The 20,518-nt window shown below is 41.9% G+C and overlaps 1 protein-coding gene across 30 annotated transcripts in view; it reads right to left on the reverse strand.

Annotated features, from left to right (window-relative positions):
- Nucleotides 1–10,481: 10,481 nt before the first annotated feature.
- Nucleotides 10,482–20,518, reverse strand: part of TCF7L2 (transcription factor 7 like 2) — a 175,895-nt gene continuing 165,858 nt past the window's right edge. For 9 of the 30 annotated variants that reach the window (XM_032694540.1, XM_032694538.1, XM_032694539.1 and 6 more), the window contains 4 exons: nucleotides 20,183–20,231; nucleotides 19,552–19,602; nucleotides 18,334–18,406; nucleotides 10,482–12,737 (listed from right to left, as the gene is read on the reverse strand). In XM_032694540.1, coding sequence (XP_032550431.1) covers nucleotides 12,308–12,737; nucleotides 18,334–18,406; nucleotides 19,552–19,602; nucleotides 20,183–20,231 — 603 coding nt within the window. In that variant the 3' untranslated portion in view covers nucleotides 10,482–12,307. Of the gene's footprint in view, nucleotides 12,738–16,790; nucleotides 16,823–17,681; nucleotides 17,756–18,329; nucleotides 18,407–19,551; nucleotides 19,603–20,182; nucleotides 20,232–20,518 lie in introns of those variants that run through there. The other 21 variants (XM_032694565.1, XM_032694564.1, XM_032694566.1 and 18 more) reach the window with 15 other exon arrangements.

Raw genomic sequence — 20,518 nt, forward strand, 5'->3', positions numbered from 1 at the left:
TATTCTGACTGCTCCTTCAAGTTAAAAGAACATCATTTCACACTACTGAATCCCTGATGTGGGTTCCCATAATGTTCAGGCCCTTACACAAATCTCTGGGAGTGCAGTATTTCATGGTATGGACAGACCATGCTTACTTCAAGAGGGCCACTGGTTTCCATTGGAAGCTGTTTGCTTCTGATTAAGACAAAAATGAAGGACAAATTTCTCATATTAAGCCGGTTTATTCCCAGTAATAATAAAATTGGTTATCACGTGAGATAATCACCCAGGCAAAGAGAAAGGGTCTTCAGTATGACCAAATACATACGCATGTATGTCTCAAACCTAGAATGAGAGGAAAATCAAACTTACCTGCAAATACCACAGCTGGAGATGTGACATCATCAGATACCGCAGACAACATGGACTTTGCCTCCATCAGTCTTATGTATGTGACTCTTCAGATTCCACTGAACGTTTCTGCTCTCCCAGTTTTCTTAGACACATCTCAGCAGCTTGTTGACATCCCACACAGTTGAAGACAAAGAGTCAAACAAGTGCTTTTTGGCATAAATGAGGCTGCTTCTCAGGTTTAGGTATTCACTGTCTTTTCCTCCTTGAGGTTGTTTCTGACAGTCTCACTAAGTGAATTAATGAATATCCCCCACTTCCAGAGCTATTTTTGCACCAGCAATGGCACTGCAAAATAAGAAAGATATAAAGCTATTAGAGAGCACCTAATGGAGGGCTATGAAGATGGGAAGGGTTTGGAGAGGAAGCCATACAAGGAGCAGCTGAGGTCACTTGGCTTATTGGACCAGGTGAAGGTTGAGGGGAGACTTCATAGCACCCAAGAGCTTCCTCAAGAGGGGAAGAGGAGGGGCAGGCACTGATCTCTTTCCTCTGATGACCAGGGATAGGATCCGAGGGAATGGCCTGAAGTTGTGCCAGGAGAGGTTTAGGTTGGATATGAGGAAAAGGTTCTTCACCCAGAGGGTACATGAGCACTGGAACAGGCTCTCCAGGGAAGTGGTCACAGCACCAAACCTGACAGAGTTCAAGAAGAGTTCGGACAACACTCTCAGGTACATGGGATTCTTGAGGTGGTGAAGGGCCAGGAGTCAGATTTCAATGATCCTTGCAGGTCCCTTCCAATTCAGAATATTCTATGATTGTGTGTAAGACTAGAAAGTACCCAAACTACTACAAAGTATCTGAAATCCATCCTACATACCACGTAGGTATGTTACAGGGGGACCTTAGAATATTTTCCTTGTACGCCCAGAATCCCAATGATAAAAAAAATTTATGAAAGAAAAGATGCAACAAAAAATTCAATTAAATGTTACTCCAGAAAATTTTAGCATGAAACATCTTAATCATGCTCATTAATCAAATACCAAAAAAAAAAAAAAAAATCATCTGTCTTCTAAAGTGAGAACAGAGAAAAATTAGGACAACATATATCTGAAAAAAAAGTTAGACTTTTTTTATTCCAGGAGAACTCAACTAAAAGCTCCCTCCATTCAGGTACCTGGGTTTCGTTTCATAATAGCTTCGGTCCATTGTTCCTTATTATCAGAGCTGACTATGTTCAAGCTAAGGCAGATCTTGTTCCTAAATTTATGTCTCTGTGTGTGACCACTACAATATGTGTTTTGTATGCTTTTTCCTGAAAGCCTAATATAGTGATACCTGTGACACGGCTTGGACTCCCCCTTTCATGTATATTACCAACTCGAACTGCAACCTGCTGGTAGATTTTTCTTAAACTCTAAAATGAGGGTCTAACCTTCTCTTCTTTTTCTTTTTCTTCTCTGCTACCTATAATCTTGATTTGACTCACACAAAAGTGACACAGTGGGAAATCCACTCAAGAAGACTTTGACAACTAACAATGGAAACCTACCTACACGAAAGTTGACTGGTGGCGTTTATAGTGAAAAAATGTATTCAAGTTTAAAGATGTCATCTGTGTTAACTGATCCATGTTGGTTTTGTGTGTTTTTGTCAAAAGAAATGTGCTGCGGAGTCACCTCTGTTAGGGTAAAGAAAACTATCCAGAACAACATCACCACTAAAAATAGACAGGTATATTCAGGAAAAAAAATCCCCCCTCAAAGTATTTAATTTTAGGAAAATATGATTTTTAGGTTGGACCAAACCCAAAAGACTCATATGAAATAGTGAAACTTGTGCATATTTAAATGCAACTAACGTATAGGCTTATTTATATTCCTGTTGCTTTTGTCTTGTCTAACACAAAAAATATTGTTATTTCATGCAATACCAAAACTGTGCTACATGTGCCTCAAGGATTAAATTAAAGTAAGATCACTGTACATTTTTCAGTAGTAGCTACCCATTGTTTTGGCTTCAGTGTTAGAGCTGAAGTTGAGACATTCTACACAGATTCCTGGCCACCTGGAATGAATTCTAGCTGTAAAACCTCTTTCCTCATCAAATGGGACACCCAAGGCCATGAATTGCCATTGGAAATCTTGGGCGTTTAATCCCAGAAAAAAGAAGATATACAAGTTGGTACAAAGTTAGAAGATGCTAATACTCAAGTAAAAGGTCTTGACTGAACCTATGAGGATGTTAAAGTCATTGATATTGTACAACCAGTCCTCATGTCCTCTTCCACATTACTAGGTCTGCTCGTCAAGACCACATATTGTTACTGGACCCAGCTGCCTTGAAGCAGTTTGTATCAGTATTATATTCACTGCTAATAGATGTTTTTGATGAAAAGTATATCAAATATTCCTCATGGGTGAAACTTGACCCAAAAATGGTCCTTTGGGTCAGGTTATGAACACGTGAAGTGAAGATAACACTACCGTGCCGTCCCCATGAAATACAGGACAACAGGGAAACCCGGTGGCTCTTGGAAGAAATGTGAGGTGCTGAGATGCAACGGTGATGATCACTCTGTAAAGTGTGAATGGAACAGAAAGGATCTGAAGGCAGAAAGAGGTACAGAGTCAGTTGCATCACTCAGTTCATTTACCCAGGTCAGAGTAGCCTGAAGAAAGAAGAGAGTTCAGAGGGGTCTGTACTGTTGTTATCTGTACTACGGGGTGTTCTCTAGCTAAACAGAAGGCTTTAGTGAGTGAATATGTTTGTAGATGGCAAATTTTCCCAACCTGTGTATTGCCTACACCTGAGAGATATCTATGAATTTAAATTCACTTTAAATATAGAGGGTGAAGGACAGAAAAAGATAATTTCTTAAAATGAAACAATTTGAAGCAAAGCCATTTTGTTCAGTGTTTTTTCACTAATCTAAGTTCTTTGCCATCCCTCATAATGCAGAGAAATTCATAAAAGCAAGACATCTGGCTGCTTTAGCAAAATTCTTGCAGTAAACAGGGGACCAAACTACATTGTTAGTGCAACAAGGAGTATCCCAGAAAATCCAGCAAGAAGCAAATATTTTGGGATGAGTGACTGGAAAAGGAATTTTTCTCCTGTTATTGTGGCAACCCTGATTTTGCTGTGAAGGTTCTGAATGTGCTTATTACAGAGAATATGAACTGTGCCAGGCAGTGTGCCTTGTGACTGCATCTCTTTTACAGCCATTTTACAGCCAGGTAAACTGAGGGACTTGGTTAATGCATATCCCAGACAGCGAGGAATGCAATTTGTGCATCTTGTTTAATTTCAGACATTAACAGGCCTTTTCTGGTGTGCTCCTTCCCCACACGGATCCTCCACCCAGACAAGGGCTATCACAGGACCACAGCTCCCATGTCGCCCAAGCTCTACTACAGCTTCACTGCCAGACCAGTTTCAGCATCTGACCTACATGAGATGAAAGCTGGCTAAATTCTCCAGCAAGAAAACCCCAAAAAGTTGTGTGATTAAACAAACCAAACCAAAACCCATTAAATTCTGTTTCAGAGAGGATGTGTTCAACTGCAGATTGGGGTTATTGTCTCAGTCTGCCATCTCGTCCTCGGGGTATTTGACCCAGCAATACCTACCCAGAGGATGAGACAATATTTGAAATTCCTGTTAGAAACAATTATATACTTGACTGTAAAGCATGGGTCTTTCTGCTTTTATTTGAGGGTCCTGTTTGTGCTGAAACAGATTCCATGAATTGCTAATTGGCCTCTCAGAGCCCAGGGGATGTAAGGCTGAGGCAGCTGGGCAGGCAGACACTGCTGCCATGCTCAGCACTTCTGCAGCCACCCGCTGCCCCTGCCTGGCTGCAGGGTCTTCACTGCAGCAGGACATGCCACAGTCCCCATCCCACAACCTGTGCTCAGCACTCAGCGTGCTCAACCTCCCCCGCGTCTAATGACCCTTCTGTAATGCTCCCATCCCTGTGCTCCACTGCAAAGGGCTGGAGAAGAGGTCACATGGAGATGTGGCTGATATAAGGATGTCAGTCTGTGGACAAAGTGCCCAAGTTCCCATGTTGCTGGAAAACATGGCCTGTTTCACAAGGGCAAGCAGAACAGGCACCTACCTCTGTGGACAGCTGAAAAGAGAAGCAAAAGAGCAAAGCCACAAACAGGAAACTTTTCTATTCTTCAGCATTGTTAACTGTTTCCTGATAAACTAGTAGCTGAAATGATGGAAGGTTTCTACAGATTTTGCTTGCTCCAGGACATTGGTGGGGGATGCAAACAAGGCGCCTGCTTTGCCTTGAAGTGAGGTTAGAGCTGACCCCACAAGCACCTGTCTCAGATGCCCAAGACTGGTCAGAAAACAGCTCTGCTACTGGGCATCAGTGCCTGAGTTTTAGAGAGAATTCCCTGCCTGATGTGCAGTGTGGCCCAGGGTTCCCCAAGAGAGCCCAGCCCAGAGGATTGGGAGGCATCAGAGAGGTGTCTGAGAAAGCAGAAAGACATACTCATTCGTGGAAACTTCCCAGCAGGACATGCGTGTCACCAAGGGCTTGCAGCATTTCACATTCTGTTCTTGAGGGCTTTGCCTTTCACGCAGGGCAGGGCTGGCTCTCCTGCAGGTGAGGAGGGGGAGGAGGTGGCCTGCTGGCTGCACAGAGACACCTGAAGCTCTTGGCTGAGGAATTGCTCAGGTTTTCTTGTGCTGGCAATTATCTTGGAGGTGATCCCTGCACACAGAGACACATGGACAGGTAGAAAATTTCACTCCTCCTCTACAAACAGTGTCACCTGAGCAGAAGTATATACAGCCCAGATTTTACTTTTGTCCCTTTCACCCTCCTAAATACAGATCCTGCTGAAGTCAGGAAACAAGACACTGGCTGGTCCCAGCAGTGTCCCCACAGCCTCTCTGGAAGGGAAGGCTCGTTTTGAGCCTGGAAGTGGTGCGTGGAATCATCCTGTTGGAATCCTGCTCCTGCTCCCCCTCTGGGGCCATGGATGAAGCCAGGCCCACAACACTGATGTACACACACGGGAGCTGGATAACGCTTGTGGCTGCGCAGAGAACGGGAGACTTCAACTCTGCTGGTCCCAGGGAATTCAAACTGTTTGTAAAAATAATTAAGCCTCACCAATGTCCTTGCTTTAAAAATCAAAACAACAATAACAAAAAGACCAGTCAGGTTAATTACACTAGAGCAGGGAGGAATCTCTAAGATGTAAACGCATTTCCATGAACATTAAAAGCAAACCCCTCTCTAAAGTATTTTTCTTTCACAAGCAAGCAAGAAAACGCATTGGATAAAACAAACTTTGCTTATTTTAGTTTCGACTCAATTACCTGTTAATGGAAAAAATCTGGCACCACTAATAATAAGGCAGGAATGAGATCACTGTTCTGGAGGCCTGGCTTGTCAGAGAAGCTTGCAACAAGAAGTGCATTTATCTGCCTTTCTATAACCCTTTTCAAGCACTCTGTCAGGGAGCCCAAACTGAAAAGCCAGTTTAGGAGGAACTTGGAACCCACTCCAGGCCCCCTCAGCCCTCTGGGAAAAGGAAAATTATTGTTGGCAAGTCTGCCTGGCTCCAGAAGTTGATCCAGTGCCCCCCACTTGCCCATGCAGCAGCAGACAGAGCTAAGAATTTTGTTATAATTAAATAACAGCGTGCTGATTGGTTGCTGGAGGTGGTCTTGAAACTGGTGTTTAAGGCAGTGGAGAACAACGGTTACTATTCATAGAAAAAGCAGAGTCTTAAAATCCATCTGTTTCGTTCCAAATTTAGGCCAAAAAAATGCTCACTCACTGTCTTTAAAAATACCACCTGCTTAGCTATTTTGTATAATGTGCCATTATATAAGTTTGAAGAAGGAGCAGGCAGGGAGGCAGTGGGGGCTGAGGAGGGGCGGGTGGAACAGATTAAAAAGATATAGTTATATTCAAAAATACCCCAGCAGCATATTTAAAAGGGAACACAAAATAGGGGAGCAAAGGAGACAATTTCTGATGAAGATTAAAACCAGAGTGTTTGCTAATGCCTGGGAACAAGCTACTACAAATGGGCTTGTTTGCAAATAAGGTAACAATTTTTTTCTCTTTCGAATAAAACCCCACCCTTCTTGCTTTGCACACGCAGCTCAAGTCTTCACCATGCTACAGAGCTGTGGAAACACCCAGAGCCTTTCCCACCCTGTAGCCTTTCAAGTGGGGTCCCCACCAGGGCATTGCAAGCCTGTCCAGCCACAGCCCCTGCCAGCAAGTACCTCCCAAGCCGGGCTCTGCTTCCCATGGGTGAGCTGGTGCGAGCAGCTAAGTTGAGGGAGTGAGACAAGGAGCTGGTAACACCACGGCGCCTACCTTTCCAGAGCACCTTTGCTTTGTGAGCGGCAACTTTAGCAAGGCCTGGTGTCCAGCAGATGTGTCTCCTATCTCCCCATTGTCCTTCCCCTCCCCTCGCTTCCCCGCTGCAGTCTTACATAATATTACATATTGCAGCTGCAGTCCTTCCAGTTTTCCCCATACCCTTAACTCTCTCCCTTGTTTCTTCCAACATCCCAATGCTCTCCATGTCTCCTACCTAATCTTCTTGGCCTGCCAGCTGGGCAGGAGAGCGCAGATGCTGGTCTAGAAGTAGACGTGTGATAATTGGCCATCTGGATGCTGCCAGAAAGAATGGACAACAGCTGAGCTATCCTTGCCTTTTCTTCAGCAGTGGATCTGGAAAGCCTCTCTTCTCAATGCCTGCAGAGATTTCCCTGGAAGTCAGAGGGACTTTATCATCTCTGAGAGTTTGACTGCCGCTGTCAAATCTGGTTCAAAATGCCAGAGTATCCAACAATTATCAGGAGAGGGTCAAACAGATGGACAGAGAGCATGACTTCATGTTCTCAACTGTCTTAGAGGTCCAGACTAACACTCCCCCGCCCCAAATTTAAAAGCATTTCCAACCTCAGAAAAGGAACAACTCCTAGATCATGGATGAAAGTTATGCAATAATATTTTTCTTTGATCCCAGAAAAAAATCGGTCCAGGGATTGGAAGACTACACTAAATATGTTGGTGACACTACTGACAATGATGGGTGCTTGGGATGCATTCACTTATAGCTGATCTGCCTTAAAAGCCTTGAGACGTTTTCCGAAGACATCTTAAAATGAATGCCAAAGTAACTACCCTTTTTTTATAATATAGCAATTGCTTTAATCTCTGAGCAAATTCAAATATTCATAGTTTTAAGGCTCAAAGAGCTTTTGATTTCCCGTCCAACAAAGATCACTGAAGATCAATCTTTGTCCTGTCCTGAATTTAGTCTTTAGCTGGAGTATCTCTTTCAAAACAGCATCCAAAACCTTTACCCAGAATCTTAGGTGATAAAGTGCTCCTACGTGTATGCCAGACATAACTGGGCAGCACTGTCACACATGTTGTTTTTTAGTAGTAGTAGTAGTAGTAGTAGTAGTAGTAGTAGTAGTATTGTCATCAATAAAAATAATAATTTTGCTTTCATGATTGTTGCAATGGCTTATACAACTATTTTACTGCAAATTCTCTTTACATCTTCTTTATGGTCTAATGAAATGAACAGGACTCTAAAGATTGCTCTTTTTTTCCTGCCTTTCCTTTCCCTTCTTTAAGCAAAGCTTAAAACCATGTGCCACTGCTTTATTGAGTCAGCAATTGCTTAAACTTCTTAAAATTCCGTACACTAAGTGAAAAATGAGATTTACAAAACTAATAGAAAATAAATGTCTCCCAAACATGCAATACACTGACTTGCTTCCTTGCCTTAGTCCATAAAAACAGATGGAAGCAATAGCTACAGTTAATTACCTATTGTACTAGGGCTCCACACTGTCCTGTGGCAGCCCTGTACAAGGACAGAACATGCCAGTTTGTCACCTCCCCAATCAAGAAGTTGCCCTCACTTCTGTGGATCTGGAGGTGAACACGGTGATCAGGTCATATCCCCATGGTCTGTTACTCACCCTATTTTACACCTACAGTGTATAGGAAGGGCTGTCTTTTCACCATGTTTCCAGTGTACCTGGAGTGATGGGGTCGTTTGCTGTAACTCCTGGGCACAAAGGTAGTACATATAAATAATGGGAATTTTCTCCCAGGAGCCTTGACCCAGCTCAGTTCCTCAAAGCAAGGGAAATTTGGAGGCAATTTGAAGGCATAAACCCTGTAAGGGATGTAGCCATGGTACAACCTATAGGAAACACAAGCAGTTGCTTTCCCAGGAATATACAATTGTTTTCCACAGCAAACAAGTTCCCAGCACAAGTTTTCCACCACTTGCAAGCTCTGTTCAGCGTATCTTTTGAACACATGCCTCTCTCACCACACACACAGAAGGAAAACCAATTTGTGCAGGAACGGTGCTTTTGGACTCTGCTTTCCAAAGTTTGCTAATAAAGGAGCGAGCAAAGAGCACAGTATTTTGCTGAATATATGAATCATACCTTGATGGTGTCTACTTTGAATCATGGCATTCAAAGATCTCCCTGGAGCACTATGCCTTACTTTAGAAGAGAGCAGCTATCCCCAGTAGAGATGCAGCACATGTGTCTGGCTGATGGATGGCCCTGCTCTAGCAAGAGTCAAAACATTTAGGAAAAAGAAAAAAAAAGTTCCCTAGAAACCTTAACTAGCAGGAGAGTTATTTGAGCATTGCATTCAATTTGCTGGCTACCAACAGCAAAATTTGGCACCTTCCACAAAGGCTTTACAGCAATGTCCTTTTCTCCATCACAGAGCCCTGTCCCACCCACGTGCCTGCCCATGTGCCTCCCACGGGTGTTGAGGGGACACGTTCTGCTGAAGTCAACGGGAGCATAATGTTAGACCACAACAAAAACACCATCAGGTTTTGGATCAAGGGAGATAAATGGAGCCTGGTAAAAAAATTCACCACGACTTAATCCTTCTAGTGGGACATAAGAAGCAAGTTATATTGCCCTTCATTAACACGTTTAAAGAAACAAGCAAACAAATAAACAAAAGGCTTCTGGCGTGTAAATTAGTAATTGTTAGCAATTTAAAGCACTATATATTGTTTAAACATTATTTAGCACTTCACCCTGTGCCTCCCAGCCCCTCACAAAGCAAACTCCTTCTGCAGCCAATAAACACTTTGTAGCCAGTTTTGGTTTTATTGGACCCCACAGTAAGGGACAGCAGTGTCCCAGCACCGGCACTGGACTTAGGAAAATGGCCCTGTTTCCACATCTCTGCAGAATACTTACCCTTGCTGCAGAGCCCATCAAGACAACTGAAGTGCACTACCTGAGCAATGCACCTGCACGACACGGTACAAACCTGCTTGGAGACTTTTACATTCCATTGCCCTCGAGTGCCACAGGAATTACTCTGACTGAGATTTTCAATATGACTGGGGCTATGGTGACATCCACTTGTGACAGATTCCTGGAAATTATGTTTAAATCCCCACTAAGCTTAAAAAACCCAGATGAATCAACCATGTAATAAAAATTCTTGCAGGTAAATTCACTCCCATCCCACAGCATCTGCAGGCGCTGCTGTGTCAGGTGGATGCTGGATGCTCAGCACTAAGAACAGGTTGTGCTGCAAGGGCTCACTGCAATTAAAAAAAAAAAAAAAAGTGCAAAATTGGACTTAAATCTGTGTCCAGGAGATAAACCCTAAGGCCAGCATAAGGACTTTGACTAATTAGGGCTATCTGGGCTCTCCTGTGTGACCTTGTAGCCCTGTGTTGTGGGATCACCAGGTTCAACAGAAATATATGAAAATTAAAGGTATCATCAGCCCTGCTCTCCCGTCCCCCAGTCAGGCTCACTTCACACAGAAGGACAACATTCCTTTAGCCCACATGCCATTTGTCTTTTGCCAAATTATGTGCCATTTCCTTTAAATAAAAAGGATTTTCAATCGCTGCTATTCATGCAAAAGTGTGCTGAGCAGAGAGAGGGTCAGTGCAAATGCATTTCATAGGTAGTACTCTGGGAACCCGAAGAAAATGGGATTTCTCACAACTAGAACAGGCTGCAACTTGCCACGATTTTCACAGATTTTTTTCCAGGAAGTTTTCCACTCGGCCTGTAAATCTTTCTGGCCAGATAAAGTGCAGTCAACGCATAAATGAGTTGACAAGTCATCTCTGCACATACTAAGTTGCTTTTATTAATCCAGAACTGCATGCTACAGATACTGTACAGCATGAACATTTATTCATTACAAAAAATGGCTTCCAAACCATTAAAAATGAAAATCGGAATAAGAGCATAAAACGGAACAGTAACATCACAACTGTTAGGAAACATTCAAAGTATTCACAAAAAATGTTATAGTTAGCATCTTAATAAACCAGAGAAAAATCTGAGACAGTTTTACAATCGCTTCATGTCAACTACAATGGCACTGAATGAACAGATGAACAATTTTTCAGCTTTATACAGCGTTTTTTGCAACATCAACATGCCTAGTTTTTTTTTTGTTTTAAGTTTGCTACCTACCTGTATGTAGTAAGTGTACATAAAAGTGGCAGTCTGATTTTCCTTTTATGAATAATCTAATATACAGAATTTGGCCCTTAAGGGTTTATACCTCTTCATTTTAAATGCTTTCCGGACAATCTGCTACCAAACACGTCTGTTATAGGTGACATTAAAACTACATACATATCTACCTATGTAACATCACAGCAAAACATGATGAACAAAAAAATTACAGCATTAAAAAAAATAATAAAGTTGTTGGGAGAAAGTTAAAAGTCACTGAGAATTTTGGCACATAAAAATTTTGCACACAGCCTACAGTCCTAATGTCGCAGGGGATTCAGCTGCAGTTCTGAACGGGAGACACTTGGACCTTGCTATTATTCCAAACAGCATTGCTAAAAATTCCCTTGCTAAATTTTCAAGTCTTTTTGTGTGTAATGGCTTTTAAAGCAATTTTATTTTTTACACTATTGATCCTTGAAAAAATGCATCTGCAAATGTCCATTTGGTGGCAACTGTATTTCAGATAGCACAAAAAAAAAAAATCACGAAAAGAAATCAAAAACAAAATCCCGGAAAAAATATATATATACACATTTATATATAAACTTAAAAACCTTGTACAAATGAGTTGTTATATATAAGATGCTTACACTAAAGGAAAAAAAAAAACCCTTTATACAATGTTTCAAGGAAAAAGAAGGAAGAAAAAAACATTTAAAAAGGGACAACATACAGATACAACAAGCAATTTCTAAAGCAATAAATACTACTGGTCCAATAGCGTTGTGATACTTTTAATTGTTGAGTAGCGTCCCCTCCCCCAAAAAGAACAACACCATGGAACAAGGTATATTAACACATTTTTTAACCCTTTGTTTCTGTACATTTAAACAATAACAAGTAACATCACAATAAAGGTTGTTTCACACAAGGAAGAAAAAAAAAAGAAGTAGTAGCGGCACCGCATTCGTTGTGCCCTTAAAGGTTTAAAAACCAGATGTAAAATGATTGGTTCGCAAGCTCGTATTTAATACAAATAATAAAGAACCAATGCCTCCGGCAAGGGCTGCTTCAAAATTGCTTCTTTTTTTTTTAATTTTTAAAATCAGTCTTTAAAACTAAGCTATTGGAACTACATAACAATTATGTATATATATATATTTTTTAAACGCTACAAAGACTTTAAACAGCTGTTGATAAAAATTTTGGCAGAATCATGAGGCTTTTCTCATCTACATATTTAAAAAGGAGAAATTGAAATAAGAATGGGTCAAATATTGACCAATGAACTCGATAAAACATCAACTAATGTAGCCACATGGCACGAATTAAAAACAAAACCAAGAAACGACGACAAACAGTGGACGACGACGAGGAGGAGAAGGAAAAAAAAATAAAGAAAAGGAAAAAAAACAAAACCCCAAACACCAACAGAATTCAATTCCCCCGAAGAAAACCGAAAGGGCTAACGAGGCTAAAGCTATTCTAAGGACTTGGTTACGAGGGAGAGTGGCTGGGGCTGTGTCCCTGCCAGCGAGCTGTGGGAATGCAAGGAGGACGTCGAGGGCTGTGCTAGGGATGCGGCGGCGGCCGGCGGGAGGGCGGCCGGCGGGTGGTCCAGGGCCCCGTTGGGGCAGCTGGCGGCAGGCAGGGCGCCGGGCTTGCTCGCAGCGCTCTCAGCGAGGACGAGCGAGGATGGCGGCGGCATCATCACCAGGTGTGCCAGCGGGTCGGGCTTCAATGAGAGCGAGAGGGGTTGTGTTTGTTCAGTCTGTGGTTTCGAGTCTCTGGAGGGGGAGGCGAGCATGGCAGGGGAGGACGGAGGAGAGTCTAGTAAGCTTCCATCTGAAGAGGGTGGGCTGACGCAGCTGCCTTCACCTTGTATGTAGCGAACGCACTTTTTTTTTCTCCTAGAAACAGGGAGAGAGTTATCTGTGAATAGAGGGCAGAGATGCTGATGGAGACAGTTATCTAAAGCAAAGAGCCATCCATTTGCTACTCTGGGCTCTGCACGGATGGCACCCTGGCCCCATGTGCCATCCTGGGGGTCTGGTGGGGTGTTCTCGGCACCAAGCCCACTTGGAAACCTCCCCTTGGCTAAAAGATTTGGAAAGGATTCACCAATTGTGTCTTCATCCCCCCCCTTTTCAGGCTGCCTCGTTTCCTTATTTTAATAATCAGAAAATCAGATAAGTGGGTTTTGCAGCCCACTGTGCTAATCTGCAAACTTTCCTCCATGGAAAAAAAAAAGAATAAAGAAATTTAATCCTTCTAAAATAAAAACTCTGGATAGTTGATGGTATCTCAAGATGTCCCATAACGCTGTCCAACTCAACAGGGCTATGTCTACACCTTTATCACCTGTCTTCTCTTTACGATGCCCTGCCCTTGGGAGGCAAGAACAGCTGCAAACTACTGCTCATTGCTTTCTCCTCTGTTAAGAACCACACCAAATCCAGAAATGTCAAGAGTCAGAAAGGAGGGATATATATAATAGAGAGAACGAGAGAGAGGGGAAATAAAAACAAAACGAACAAACAAAGCAAACGGAAGAAAAAACAGGAAAAGAACAGGATAAACAGAGCATGATCCAAAATAACAAGAATAACTGGTTGTATGGCCTGCAGGTTGTGGCTTTAAATCGACTCAGTTTTACTTTTTGTTTTAGGGGAGAGTGGTAGATTTGGGAAGCTGCTCATCTGTATTTTGGGGAATTTTCCTCTGAGAGGCCATCCATGTAACTCCAAACTGGGATCCAATTTCAGTAGGTGAAAAGCATGATGACAGGTACAAAGGTGAAGAGCAACATGGAGCTTATTTCACACCAGGGAATACGAGAGTCTCGCAAGAGCCGCTCACCTTCTAATAAATAAGTGACCCGACAGAGATCTTTTCTCCTCCCTCTGTCCACTTAACAACGTCAAGGAGCAATGAAAACAGATGACAGTTTCACACCATCTCTCTTGCCAAGTATATGCAAGACAATTCTAGCAGCAGGACAGAAATAATGAGGTGAACAACCACAGCATCTGGCAGAATGATGTTCAGTGGCCACCTTGACCCTAAGAATGTTGGCTCTCCAGCCCTCCTATTCACAAGCACACTTTCCATGGGAAGTGCTGAAGCACTGTAATACAGCCCAAGGCATTTGACAAAGTCTGCCTAGAGCAGCTCTGCCACAAAAACTTTGGAAGCTCAGCTAAGCTGCACAAAGCCACCAACGTGAAGGAGTAGGTTGCTCTGCCCGTCCTGTGGATACATTGCCCCAGCTCAGAAACTCCATCAGAGGAAGTGCCTGAGTGTGGCACAGCAGCTGAGGGTCACTGGGTAACATTCCCCACTTGCACAGGTGTCCCAAATCCACTGCTGGTCGCCAGTGTTCTCCCCTATGTATGGTAACAGTGCTTGGGTTAAACCAAGCTCTGCCGTCTAGGCAATGGGGCTAGATGCTTCTTGACCACAAGGGAGATCAAACCAGCTTGATCCTGGAAGTAAAAAATATCATGTCCCACAGCCAGGAAGGGAAGAACAACCCTGGCAACCCATCTTTTACCATCTTCAGTGAGGGACCAGTGCTGTGATATCCCTTCCTCCAGAGACTCATGTTCTGCTCCACATTCCACATGGCAAGGTAAGGGGTTAGGGCTATTAGAGTTTTAACCACGTTAGCCTGCAGATCAATACATGCTAAAAAACTAAAGACAATCATGCAACTTAAATGTTAAAAAGAAAGAAAGAAAGATAGAAGACAGCAAGTGAAGGCTGTAAACCATGCTTTATTAGAGCAACGTTAAAAGACAGAAAAAATTAATTTGGTGGGCTCAAAACAGAACCTGTTAATTCTTCTACAATCATCAAACACCACGGGTAGTCTTTGGCTCTTGACTAAAGACAGTTCTGCTGCTCTTTCTCCCCTCTCCTCTCTCACCACTTTCTAGCTTCAGCTGTGCAGCTCTACCCGGGGCACAGTTCATGTCTGGACCTTCTGTACAGCTCCAGTGGCAAAGCAGAACAGTTGAAGCTTCACAAAGCTCACCAATATTACTTGTGTGGAAAGGTGCATTCTTACAATCTAGAGAGTGCAGGACTCCCTCTCCATCATCAAATTAAAATTACTTGCAAGCAGAGACTCAAGCTCTGCCTGCTTCATTGATGGGGGTCCAGAAGTCATTTAACTGAGCCTACAAGGCAGTTAATTATTTAACTGGAGGCAGTTTGAAGCTAGTATGCCAGCATTTCAATTTTTTTTTAATATTATTTAAGTTCTGTGGCCTGAAAGAAAGAGCCTCGATGGCAAAGCAGCCTTAAACCAGGTCTACCTGACTTTTCGACTCTGCAGAGTTAACAACCTTTTTAAAACTAAACTCATTGCTCTGCTACCTGAAGTAATTTTCCTTTGACTAGTATTAAGGGAGCAGATTGCTTCCTCTGCTTCTGTTGTATATTAAACTCTTTAACAGTGTGGCCACTGAAAAGCCATTTACTTCAATTATGATGGCTCAAGGGGAGAGACATTTCTCCAGACTGTGTCAATCCCACCATGTGCTACCTGTGGTCATGTACATGTCAGGGTTAGGTGGGACAAAAGGCACAGACAGCAAAACCCCATGAAAGACTAATTTTAACAGAAGTGAACAACACCAGGCAACTCTGGTGAAGGGGAATAAGTAAAAATCTAAGGAACTACTTGTGCCTCAGTTTTGCTCTCCTAAAAGCTGTAATAAAAATACTACCCATCCCCCCCTCGGAATCACTAGTGAGGATTATTCACCTGTGTGTCGCTCTGAAGACATCAGCTGCTCCATCAGTCTGCTAAATACCAACAGACCTGACCCCACTTGTGCTGCCCTTAAAACTAGCCCTGGGACAGCACCAGGAAACCTGTAATGCTGCAATTGCCATGAGTGAAAGCCACAGAGGATGACAAGAGTTTCTTCAGTTGTTGTGAGCAAAGATGTCTCAGTTTTTATAACAGTAGCAAACTGGACATCTTTAGCACCTAAGATGCTACTACAAAAATGCTACCATGCTAGCAAATGCAATGTTATGATGGTTAGGACCAGAACTAGGAGAGAAATACCTACAACTAATATCTAGTGATAAAATGCCTCCATGCATTAAAAAAAATGAAAAAACAAAACAAAATAAAACAACTAAAAAAGAAAAGCAGTTAACTCTGTATCAGTAAGTCTAAAGCTATCGGCTATACCACTGAAGTTGTCCCTGATGTGCTGCAAAGACTTCTGACCAAAATTTGGCGTAAGTTAAGGGAGAGTTTATGCTTCCCACCTAACCTAAGCACTGTATAGACCAAATAAAAAGTCCCCTTGCTGATAAAATGTAGTTTTAAAAGTATATTGTTTACTTAAGCAGCCAGGGAAAGATAAAACAACACAAACATGATGTGCCCCCAGTTCTGGTACTTGGCACACTGAGTCTGACATGCTTCAAATACTCTATCTCTAGACTACACAAGTATCAGCTGATAGTGTGCAGCGAGCTAACCACAGAATAGAGCCTAACTAAACACAGCATGGGAGTCTTTGGTTAGAATGAGACTCGAGCCTCCTGACACACTGAAGTAGCTATCCAGCTCTTCTGGACTGAACCCTACTTCCTTTAAGCTTTAAGAAACTGCTGCTTTCCAAGCTTGTTTAACATACGTACTGGTACCGATATCTAAGAGCCCAACACCCCATACTAGCATTGTATCAAATGGGACTATACGCAACCTGTTGAAGTCATTTCTGGTGCCTTATCTGGTATATACTGACACACACCGCCCCCCTCGATCTGTGTTTTCCTCGACACTAAGCACAAACAAGACTGCGTGCATACACAAAATACGATGGACGTCTGATCTACATTCTAAATGAGATGGAGCACATGGGACTGGCATGAGTAAGAGGGGAAAATGTGGGAGAGGAATCACTACACAAAGAGAGCAGTTTGGGTTGAAATACCTACCATCATAATATTCCAAATTCAAAGACTGCTTGTATCAGAATAAAGAAACAACAAATTTAACCAAATGCGATCATATAAGGAAAAAGGAACGAGAAAAGAACTACTCGGTATCCCTCCACCAAGAAAGAAGTACGTACTGAGTTACACACGGAATTAAACTCCAGTAGAACATGGGCTGCCGAAATTTGGGCTCTCTGATATCTTTCATCTCCTTTTAATGCTGAAAACTGTGTTACTGAAGTTGCAATTAGTTTTGTTTAGAGCACAGATGTTTACAGCTCACTCATAGGGATAAAATTTAGGAAAAAAACTTATTTTTGGAATCAGAAAAAAAAGACATCAGATAGTTTTAAAAAATGGTATATACATAAACCTTACTGAAGCACGGAAGCCTATAGGCGGCTATTTGATTCTGCAGGTAATACCAAAAAAATGAATACGTTATAAGCTGTAAACACTGGCTTTTACATCTCTGATCATGAGAAAAACACTAGTGCTGCAGATCCCAGAACCTTTTTAAAAAGCCTTTGGAGGCAGCATAGACACGAATGAAAGACAAAATATAAACTATCCAGCTAAACATTATTTTTGCTGGCAATCTGGAAAAAATAACCTAAAAAAAGGCAAAAAAAAAATTGCCAGCTCTAAGGACTTTGAGTTTTCTTGTTCCCAGTTCTACCACCAGGGAGAGGTTATTGGTAAAGAAAGAGAGAAAATGGCATTAAATTAGCAAGAAATTCAAAAGATCAAAGATTATTAGCAATTGATGCTGTGGGAAAGAGAAAGGTGGGGAGTGGGGAAAAAAGATTAAAAAAATAAAATCACACAAATGCACTAAGAGGACAGATTGCTTTTATTTCCCCAAAGGCCTAATGGGTAGTATTATACCTGCATGGTTTGCACCATAAACTCTGTCGGTCAAGCCCGAACAATGCCCGACACTTCTTTGGAGTATTTGCATCTGTTAGCATAAGGTAAACACAAAAAATACAACACAATGGTGGATAGAGCTCATTTGGTCTGCGTCATCTTAGCTACAGCTACGTTTAGCTTTCAGTCACCTCCGTTTTATTTGGTAATCTCCCCTCGTACCAAGGGCAGGAAAGAAAACAGGACTTTCACAATGAGCCAGAGGAAAACCAAAAAAACCTCCGACCCAGCCACGCGCCTGTTCTGGTGTTGGTACCGCACTCAAGGGCTTTGGGAGTGACTTTCCTTGGGTGGAGGCTGGGACGGCAGAAGTGTGGCTGAGCCACAGATCAGATGGGCTTAAGGTTGATGCTGTTTTACAGTGGGTTTTTGGCTAGCAGCAGCAAAGAGGAAGGCAAAAAAAAAAAAAAACAACCAACAAAGAAAAAAAAAAAAAAAAAGCAAAATCCTTTCAGAGAGATGATAACTGATGGCAGTGTCCCACTCCCTTGTGTCTTCCAGATCACAACACAGAGCTACAAAGCAACAAGGCAGGAGAAAAAAAAGGGGAAAGTACCAAATAAACCAGCTGCAAATCAGCCATAGCGAGTCTGGGAAAACTATACACACCTGCAGGGGCCGCACCAGTTATTCTGTTGATCAAGGCCAAAGCGCGCTCGGCATTTCTTAGGAGCGCTCAGGTCTGAATGAGTTCAAGAAAAGCGAGCAGAAAAGGGAGAGGAAAAAAAAGAAAAGGGGAGAGGGGGGAGAGAGAGAGAGGAAGAGAGAAAAGGAGAGAAAAAAAGAGAAAGATAAAAATAAGGAAAAAATAAAAATAAAAAAGGGAATAAAAATCAATGTCCTCGTTATTAATTGCAAATATTGACTTTTGATTTAAAAGTTAAAAAGAAAGTGATAATCACATTTTATTCAACTCTTGAGATTAGCTGTTGCAATTAAAGCTGCAGTATCCCTTTATAAAGGACTGTTTCTTTCCCTTTTAAGAGAGCAGGTAGAGGAATGTCATTGTGGCTGGTCTAGCAGGATGTTTCAGGTAATATTTATTTGGGCTGGGTTTTTTTATTCTCTTTTTTTTTTTAAGAGGGGGGAAAAAGGAAGAAAAGAAGCTGAGTATGGAAGTTAGATCCTGAACATGCTTTTTTCTTCAACTCAGATACAAAATAAGAAAAAAAAAAGAAAGAAAAAAAAAAGAAAATCATATCTCCTGGGATAATGCAGCTTTTGGAATAACATTCAATTTATTTTTTTATTAATTTGTATTTAAAAGAATGGATAAGGATAAGCAGATTGCGAAATGAGTATGTTAGTATCAGCCAGAAAATAAAACGTAAAGCATGGCAAGGTGCTGAGTTAGTACAGGCAGTGAATTGCAATGAATAGGCGGCTTGAGCAGAAAGGAAAAAAAAATCCAAAACTAAAATAATAATAAAAAAATGCGTATGCATGCTAATGTGAGAAGACTTAGTGGGAGTCATGAAAAATGCCATTAGATTAAGGAGGTTCATTACTGACTTGCTTTCATTCTTTATCAGTCTCTTTAAAGAAATACTGCATATTCAATTTGCACAGTTAGTACAACTCTTGCGTTATTTTTACTGTATTACTGTTTTAATAGCAATTGTTACAAAAACAAAAAAAACAAAATTAAAAAATACTATCAAACATAATAGATATAAAGATATATAGATAATAAATACTATCAAAACGTGTGGATGGTATTTTTTTCTTAATGTCATAAGTGTTTAATGTTAAAATCTATAATGGCAGGAAAAAAAATTAAAAAGCAGTTTATAAACTATTTTAAATGACTCAAAATGACGTTAGCACCTGTAATCGGAGGAAGTGAAAGGCAAGGATTTAGGAAACATTCGCTGTGTTCTGAAAAAAAAGAACAAATTATACAAAGGCTTCAAAAAAACTAAGTTAGGGCTTCTTCGAAATTGACTATGAGATTGCCTATGCAGTATTTCTAATTTCCTATATATATAGAATGGCAAACCTCCTTAATTTAAAATGGGTGCGATTTACCACTGTAAGGCATGCATCAGAACACACAGGTACAGCCCAAATTAATACCAAACACACACACACACACACACACACACACACACACACACACACACACACACACATATGCGCAAAATAAGCGGACAACTTTAACAACGATGGCATAGGCATTACAACTACGGCTCTGCAGTTAAAGGCTTGGCAACTACTAAGTACAAATTCAGCTAATGTCACACGAGGCTCTCACATGCAATGGCTTGGGTTACTAGTTTTAGAAGGGCAGTAATGCGTAAATAATTGGAGTGCATTTTAAAAAAAAAAAGCTGTCTAGTATAGGGACTGGCTCCCCTGAGGCCAGGAGACCTGTACCCACCTCCCCCGTGCCTAGAAGGGTCACATCAGGATTGCCACACTTCCACTAAGCAAGAGATTTAGACTTATTTTTACTTACCATTGGTCTCTCCTGGCTGCTTATCCCTTTTCCTCTTCTTCTTCTTTCCCTGCAGGAAACATACACAAAGGAGAAGGATTTAAAAAAAAGCCAAAACAAGTGGCCTTGAAAGTCAGCACTGAGCAGTGAGGCTGTGGCTGGTGTGGGAAGCTCCCCAGGGAGGACACTGAAGTCCAGCACTAGCTCACCCCTGGTGCAGGGAAGTTTGGGGGACTTCAAGGAGATGCTGCCAGGATTGGCTCTGCCTGCCTTCACTGTGACTTTTAGGACAGCCTCACTGCAGCTCCCCCCAATGTTAACACCCACCAAAGCCATGAGCAGCTGGGGAGGGGGGAA

This window comes from Chiroxiphia lanceolata, chromosome 8 (genome assembly GCF_009829145.1).
Source record: "Chiroxiphia lanceolata isolate bChiLan1 chromosome 8, bChiLan1.pri, whole genome shotgun sequence".
NCBI classification, from domain to species: Eukaryota; Metazoa; Chordata; class Aves; order Passeriformes; family Pipridae; genus Chiroxiphia; species Chiroxiphia lanceolata.